General features: G+C 40.7%; 1 protein-coding gene across 1 annotated transcript in view; it reads right to left on the bottom strand.

Moving 5' to 3' along the window:
* Positions 1 to 2,038: 2,038 nt before the first annotated feature.
* The window catches only part of LOC124287285 (polyamine-transporting ATPase 13A3-like), a 47,409-nt gene continuing 40,721 nt past the window's right edge, over positions 2,039 to 8,726 (bottom strand). Inside the window, 5 exon segments of the mRNA XM_046723784.1 lie at positions 2,039 to 5,113; positions 6,356 to 6,439; positions 7,163 to 7,251; positions 7,788 to 7,933; positions 8,509 to 8,659. Of these exon segments, the coding sequence (XP_046579740.1) occupies positions 4,592 to 5,113; positions 6,356 to 6,439; positions 7,163 to 7,251; positions 7,788 to 7,933; positions 8,509 to 8,659 (992 nt within the window). The 3' untranslated portion in view covers positions 2,039 to 4,591.

Here is an 8,726-nt window from a genome sequence, read left to right as displayed (position 1 = left end):
AGCGATGTCACTTTATTATTTTTCCTTGAAGAAACACTGAGCCTTTTCCAGACATCTCCGTGACACGTCTTGTATCGTCAGGGAACTTCCTTGAGTTCGTCGTCGTGAGACTCTCTGCTTACACACCCCACAGTGTGAATGGACAGGTTGAGGAAACCTACCGACCGGCCTAGGCCAAACGGGATATTATAGGCCGTTCTGCCTATTTTGCTATAGGCAGAACGGCCTATAATTATGATATTTATGAAAAAAATTTGAAGTGGGGCATTTCGGCATGAGGATATTAACATGATTCAAGTTTTGATGTCCTACGGTTTTCATTCAAACCCTTTTTGAGAATTTTCATCACATAATAAAGGAGTTGGAAATTGCTAATCAAATATATAAGTCTATAATATATTTTGACAATTTTCACTAAAAATCAATGGCATAGATATTCAGTGTTAGTTTTCAAAAGGAAACTCTATGCAAAATTGTGTTCTTAATGAAACATCGTTTCCTGAACATTATATAAATTTCCATTTTGTCCAAAAAACTTATTTTTTTCAAGCTGAGGAGGTCCATTAACTAGTCATCTCTATGATCATATAAAACCATTTTGTGCGGAAATTGATAGTTTATGAAATAATTCGAAAAATGTTCAAATATAGCCCGATCGGCCTACACAGAGACCATATCGATATATGGTCTCTGGCCTACAGCAAAATAGGCAGAACGGCCTATAATATCATGTTCGGCCTATTATAGACCGATCAGTAGATTCCCCAACCTGTTGTATCGTCAGGGAACTTCCTTCAGTTCGTCGTCGTGAGACTCTTTGCTTACACACCCCCCAGTGTGAATGGAGGGTAGACACAACCGTCCTGCTTTTCCGTCTCTGTCATAAACAACTTCCAAACAGTATTGACGTCGGACGCTTTGAAATGTAACAAATATTCTTTAAACAATCACTGAATGTTGACCGTGTTCTTGTCTTTTAGAGTCCGACATTATTGTTTCATCCATTCGCGTACCTCCACTCTCAGCTGTCCAAAAGCTGCACGTGAACTCTCACTTACCCGAGGTCACGTGACAGCTCATCACGTTTTATCGTATACCGCGAATCCTCTTGTGTTTCACTATAACGTACTCTAATGTTTTTAATTCTTTCTGGAGGATTTATGAAGCAAATGTCTTGCATTTATACCTTTTTATAAGTTGAATAAAATCACTAGATTTTGATAGAAAATGCAAACAGTTGGGTTCAAGTCTAACCTTCAGATGAAACAATGCCAATCTGGACCCAAGCTTCAACCAAAGGATGTTTAACCCCCACTCGAGATTGAACCATCCAAGTTCTGGCACACTTGCGACCAGTGGATGAAAACGATTAAACTAATGACTTGACATGCTTTTCCCATCCTGACCACAAGCTCCATAATAATAACATGAACCTCTGAGTCGGAAATCTGTTATCATCCTGTTTAAAAACCTGGAACATGATCTCATAAAATCCATTCAAATACATTATACTTGATATCGGAAATGATACCTAACGTTTAACGTATCTAAACATTTTATATAGTATAGAATCACACATGTTCCCTCGCACAACTCAATGCTCATATTTCAAAGCGTATAGATTGAAACAATCAAAAGTGTTTTGAAATACGATGTATTCTGTAAGCAGGAATTGTGTAAAAAAAATTCCAAATCATGCAATGTCTGCAACTCTGGTTGTAACCATGACAAATCTGACTGACTGACTGACTGAGTTTGGTTTTACGCCGATTTTAGCAATATTCCAGCAATATCTCGGCGGGGGACACCAGAAATGGGCTTCACAAATTGTACCCATGTGGGGAAGCGAACCCGGGCCGTCGGCGTGAGGAGCGAACGACAAATCTGAAAGCAATCATAATAAATATAGCATACTATAACGAACAATATATTTTGTTATTACATACTGACTTTGTGTTGTGAAAACAATGTGTTCGTCAACTTCTTCTAAGTAGCATATTACCCCTGAATGTGGTATGAGATCTCAATAAAACAAAAATCCAGTTGTAGAAAAATGTTTTATTACAATTTCTAAGTACCACCATATGGTGCTAATTCTTCTCTGTCCTGTATGAGACAAAATATTCTGATATTTGAACCTCTAATACTATGTCGGTGTCATTTTCTACTGATGCATCTGGAATTACTGACTACTAATATCTAACTCAAAAACACCACTCTGTCTGCCTTGAAAAAGTTCTATTCTTGTTCATTGATATTCGGAAATACATTTCGGAAATGCCATTTGATCCTGTGTAGAGAGTAAACATCAATATTTTATGTCTACTTCCATATGCCGAGTACCTTTTTTTTCTGAAATTGCCGCAATATATTTTATGTGCGCTCCTGACAATTACCAAATATTAAACGCAAGGACGGTGACGTTAAAAGTCACCAGTTTACAAATTGAGTATACAGATATTTAGCAAAATGAAATGAGACTTGTGTATATTCACATGTTCAGTTAATTTAATATAGGATTAAATATTTTGTCTGTAAAATCCTGACTACTCTTCATGCACGGGGCACTGACACATCTCAGGGTGTTCATTTGTTACACACGTCACACAACGCCATGACGTCATGAACAAAACACTTGACCATTCTAATACAATTCAAAATGATTAAAACCGCTCCTATAATATTAACAAAGCTCTTCTATTTTCATTTAAGGTTACACAAATATATTTCACATTCTAAAAAAGTCTTACAAGTTGAGAAAATCATTAGTGTCCTTTTCTCTGTTAGATAGTACTATTATTATATGTTTAATATGCAACTCAGCTTTGTTCACTTCATCTATCATCATGTACTCAAGGAATGTCACGGTGCGACTATCTCTCGAAACTATAAGTATTGCAATGTTATGTTCACGACGCGATACAGGTAGTGTTACTCTGATCACAATACGATACGTATCGCGATATTTTGATCACAATTCGATACGTATCGCGATATTTTAGTCACAATACGTTACCCATCACGATATTTTGTTCACAGTACGTTACGTATCACGATATTTTGGTCACAATACGTCACGTATCGCGATATTTTAGTCACAATACGTTACGCATCACGATATTTTGGTCACAATACGTCACGTATCGCGATATTTTGGTCACAATACGTTACGCATCACGATATTTTGTTCACAATACGTTACGTATCGCGATATTTTGGTCACCATACGTTACGTATCACGCTATTTTGTTCACAATACGTTACGTATCGCGATATTTTGGTCACAATACGTTACGTATCACGATATTGGTTCACAATAGTTACGTATCACGATATTTTGTTCACAAACGTTACTCATCATGATATTTTGTTCACAATACATTACGCATCACGATATTTTCACAGTACAATAGTTTAGATTTTTCATATAATGAATTTCACATCCAATACAGTATACTGCTACATATGCTATATTTGGAGTTACACTTTCTCCGAAAAGTATACGAACCGATTATAGTACATGTTGGTGAGTCCCCAACTAAGTACTAGAATCTGTACTTTACTGAGAAATTGTAATCCCGAATTTAACATACCGTATTTCCTCTAATAAGCTCCCGGCCGCTTATTTTATCAACGGACTTCCATACCTCGCGCTTAATAGAGGCCCAGCGCTTTTGCGCCTGCTGGGGGTAATTACCGTAATTGTTACCGAACTGATTTACCCCCGGCGCTTATTAGACTCCCCGCGCTTATCAGAGGAAATACGGTATGTGACATTTGACCACTTTATAAAAGGCACTGTGTATTCGGATTACAGTATACTGTTAATATATCTCCTTGAAAAGCGGCAGGCCATGAGGACCCAGAACCATAAATCAGAATGTGTAGGTCCTATATTGTAGCTACAGTATAAGTAATCCCCAGCAAACATGGCCATAAGGACCTGCAGAAAACAAAAGCTGTGGGTCAGAGTGGTTTTCAGTCGTAATGGGGCCTTAGGACCGACGTTAATTTTGACCGCTCTTCTGTTGGCAGTATGTTTAAAAAACTGTGACAAATGAAAGAATACTACAAAACAAAAAATGGGAAGGATGTCGCAAAGTAATCACGACTAAATGATGGGGGAGGGGCGTCATTCAAACGCCATTCAAAGTACGGATGGATCTGTTCAAGTTGGATTCGTTTACATTGAATGAATAAAGTCTGGTTGTAAACAAGTCTGTAGCAGATGAGGAACTTCAGAGCGGGTTCATACACCTTGCTTGAGTACAACGTGTATGATCTGAGTAATGTCAGCTGTGTAAAAGGAGCGGTGGGGTAGCCTTGTGGTTAAAGTGTTCACTCGTCACACTGAATGTCCAGGTTCGATTCACCACTTGGGAACAATGCGTGAAACCAATTTCTGGTGTCCCCACCGTGATATTGCTGGAATATTGCTTAAAATCGCGTAAAACAATACCCACTCACTCGTTTTGTAAATAGTGACATAAATATGTCACTGCAAAAAGTTTGACTTGGAGGATTATTGTATTTGTGAGTGAATGTTAGGGGTCAAGGTCACGTCGGAACAGAAGGTCACGGTCAAGTCGTATCAGAAGGTCGTGGTGAATTTGCCGTTGTCATCAACCGTTGTCAATACGGGATTATCTATCCCGCAGTTGGAACATGAAGTGTCATTAGTTAGAAGGGGAGCTTCCATCCGCCCCACGTGGTAATCGGCATCCCCTGACGATATCTGCCTCTGGGGGTAGTTTGCTGTTGCAGTCTGGGTAAGATCCGGGGTCACCCCGTTTGGAGATGTGATACTCCTTGGGTCGTGGGTCACTCCCTCCAGAGATTTGGTAATCTGTGGGTCAATGTCAGATTCTTCAATGAGATCCTCAAGTACCTCTTTCCCTGGAGCAGTGTTGAGATCCTTTGGAACGTGGTGAGCACTGTCCAGTCTCTGGAAGATCACGGCTAGGCTGACCGTTGACGGGCTCACCGGCGGCCATGATGGATTCCCTGAAATGTCGTCTTCAATGGCGGCATATTTTGTCTTCGAGGAAGGGAGACAGTTTTTGAAGAAATTTCGACAGCTCTGCTGGAGAGAAGTGTTGTCCATCACGTATGTCTGTAGAAAACAGAGAATATTGGCTAATGTTATCACACAGCCTGGTTATTTCATTGACCTGGTAAGGTGCTATGGAGGTCACATGCTATACCAGATCCCCCCAACCTATCCTGGGGTTGTAAGCGGTGACCCAGTGTATTAGACTCTTAGTATTAGGCGATCAAAATGACTGACTTGGTTGATGCACATCATCGTATATCAAGTACGTAGATACCTTCTTTGAGTGGCATTTTCGAAGTTGGGAAGTACAATATGGAAAAAACTTTATGGATAACAACTTCTTTTTATTCGTGAGTGCGACGACCAAGGATACTTCATTCCATCCGCTTATGATGCACTTATCCACCAAGCCCAACCTACTGTATAAACTCTGCTGTATAAAATCTCGTTATTATTTGTACATCATTGGCTCCCACGCCTGTCCTTTGTCTACTCTCTGGCTTCATCAGCTCTCTGCCTAGCCAATTATGTTAATTATGTTGTTTTCTTTGTTACATTGTTACATCCAGTATATATACACTACCCCCTTCTTCGTGTTCCATTATGCTTGACAACGGTACAAGAATCTGTATCGGAACGTCGCACTCACGAATAAAAAGTTGTTATCCATAAAGTTTGTTCTATATAGTACGTAGATAATGCCAATCTCTGGATTGTCTGGTCCAGAAGTGATTAAAACCTTCCTCTGTCATATGGCTGGAGTATCACTGGCTGCAGCGTTAAACAGCAAACAAACAAACAAAGAAAGTGGTATACTGTCTGCATTGCGTCCTCAGATATTACGCTGACAGGTTCTTTGGCTGAGTTAAGCTTACAACTAAAATCCAGGAGGAACCCAGACCACTTCTTGATTCCCCAAAGCTAAGGCAATGTAGACTCGCAAACGCTTAAGCTGGACTCATTGTAAAATTGATTCTCTGGGATCTGGGAGGCAGACCAATAGGCTCTCAAATAACTGGAATAGAGTTAAGTTAAGTTCAGTTGTTCACATGGTCAGATTGTTTGTCGTTAAACGCCGCCCTCAGCAATATTCCATCTCAATGGCGGCAATCTGAACATAATAGAGTCAGGACCAGACAATCTAGTGATCAACACAATGAGCATCGATCTACACAATTGGAATACGAGTCAACCAAGTCAGCCAGCCTGACCACCCGACCCTCTTAGTCGCCTTTTACGACAAGTATGGGTTACAGAATTCTAACCCGGATCTGCACGGGTCTGTTCACATGGACTACTCACCTCAACCAAGATAGAAATCAGGAAGTTGAAGAGAGCAATGCCGACGTGCACCATGGCATAAGGTATGGACGGGAACGACAGCAACTACCAATAGAAGTTCCAATGTTGTGTCTCATTATGGTGATCAGGAGATGAATATTACGCGTTTTCAGAGTTGCAAGTGTTATTGAGTATTGCATACTGGGATATATTCAAAAGTAACATTTGTATTCCGCCTCTTAGTGAGTGAGTGAGTGGGTGAGTTGGTATTTACGCCACTTTTAGCAATATTCCAGCAATATCACGGCGGGGGACACCAGAAATGGGCTTCACACATTGTACCCATGTGGGGAATCGAACCCTGTCTTCGGCGTGACGAGCAAACGCTTTAACCACTAAGCTACCCCACCGCCCCTTTTTACGCCGTGAAGCTAAACCACAATACAGAGCAGCAGATACAAAATCCATTCTTTTCAGTTTTATTATCAAACAAAAGAGTGGTTGAGAATATTAGCAACGTCCCCTGCCGTTGGGTTATGGCAGCACACACTGAAGAACATGACTTTAGTCACTTTTACTTAATGCCAGAAATGTAAATCCTTATTTAAAAAACAAAATCTCAAAAACAAAATAAATTAAATGCAATAGAAGTCTTGGACATGTTCTTAATTCCTGAGGCAATCTATACTTGGTCAGTCATGCTGGGCTAGAGATGGATTGTTTCGTAAAATATACTCTCTTGCGTCTCAGAGATACACCATCATTAACCACATTTTCTGTCACTTAAAACGGGAAGTAACTGAAGTGTGGCCCCAGCCAGGATCCTACCTCAAGTATGTCCGCTAGTCCCTGTGTGGGCTCTGTAGAGATCCACAAACAGCCGGCCAAACAGACAGCGATGTTCAGGAGGAACAAGTCTGGAACCAATGATAATACATCTTATCCTAGATTTAGAGTTCTGAAGCTTCACAGCATATTCACCGGACCTTTATTTATGCGCCCTCTTTTCTTGACTAAGCATCACGCCTTCATGCCTCCTCCAAATTGAGTCACAAAGATGGAATCCAACCACCCACACTGTTAACCAATGGTGCTGAACTCTGGTATTTCGTAATTCCAAAGACCTTCGAAATCAACATATTATGTTGTCCAAAATATTAATGTATCGACATACGTTTCACAATCAGGCTAGCTATTCTCGAAACGTTCGTAGCCCTACGAACTTCTTAAGGCCATTCTTAACACATTGGCTACGATCAAAGTTAAGAATTCTTTGGGCTAAGATCGTTTGGAGAATAAGGGCCCAGAAATTAAAACTATGAAATCTGCATGTTGGCCACTCATTCACGTATGTTTTGTTCCCTATGTCTCGCATGCCATTATATATATCTTCCACAGCAATGTCTCTGTTCTGAAGATTGCAGCTTGGTCATGTCTAAAGCTGTATACTTACAATTGGAAAATATAGACTTTCTAAATGGCGCTCCCTTAGAAAAGGCGACCGCCAGCGTGATGTATTGGTAGTTTGAAACCAGGAAGACGGCGGAGTTCTCGTAGCTAGCGTAGTAGTCGTCCTCGTTGTCGATGTAGGGCACAAACCTGCAACAGTAACAACACACATTTAACAGTGACAACACACATTCAACAGTGATGACAGACAACAGTGATGACAAACCTCAACAGTGACAACAAACATTCAACCGTGTCAACACACATTTAACCGTGTCAACAAAAGTTCAACACTGACGACAAAAACATCAACAGTGACAACAGTGAGTCCGACAAAGAATAAGTTCTTTCTAAATTATGTTTTGAGTTTGTGTTACATCTATCCAAAGCACAAGTTACATCATCAGGACATAGCCAGAAAATACCGGAAAGTTCAGGGTATGCATACTAAAAGAATGGAAATTATTGTTCTGGAGATTTCGGGCTATTTCTTAGTTTAACGCAGCACAAAGCAACTCTAAAGCTATGAGCAGCGATCTGTAAATAATCGAGCCTGGACCAGACAATCCAGTGATTTTCTGTATTAGCATCGATCCGCGCAATTGGGATACGATGACGTGTGTCAACCAAGTCAGCGAGCATGAACACCCGTTTCCGTTAGTCGCCTCTTACGACAAGCATGGGTTACTGAAGACCAATTCTAACCTGGATCTTCCGCTACCTACCAGGGTTGTTTCATGACATGGAGGAAGCAGTACACCTGTACGCCCAGCTGTATGGCCATCTGGGTCAGTATGGACAAGATGGGGGCGACGGCTAATAGACTGAACGGCGGAAGCTCCTTCACCAGCTCCGCACATGGGCCCGTCCGACCGACTGAAACAAGGGCGATAACATGAGTGAGTGAGTGAGTGAGTGAGTGTAGTTTTACTGCCTTTAGCAA

This window comes from Haliotis rubra, unplaced genomic scaffold, assembly GCF_003918875.1.
Source record: "Haliotis rubra isolate DU_JTF1 unplaced genomic scaffold, ASM391887v1 Scf4, whole genome shotgun sequence".
Taxonomy (NCBI): domain Eukaryota; kingdom Metazoa; phylum Mollusca; class Gastropoda; order Lepetellida; family Haliotidae; genus Haliotis; species Haliotis rubra.
This window is presented reverse-complemented; position numbering and strand designations above follow the sequence as displayed.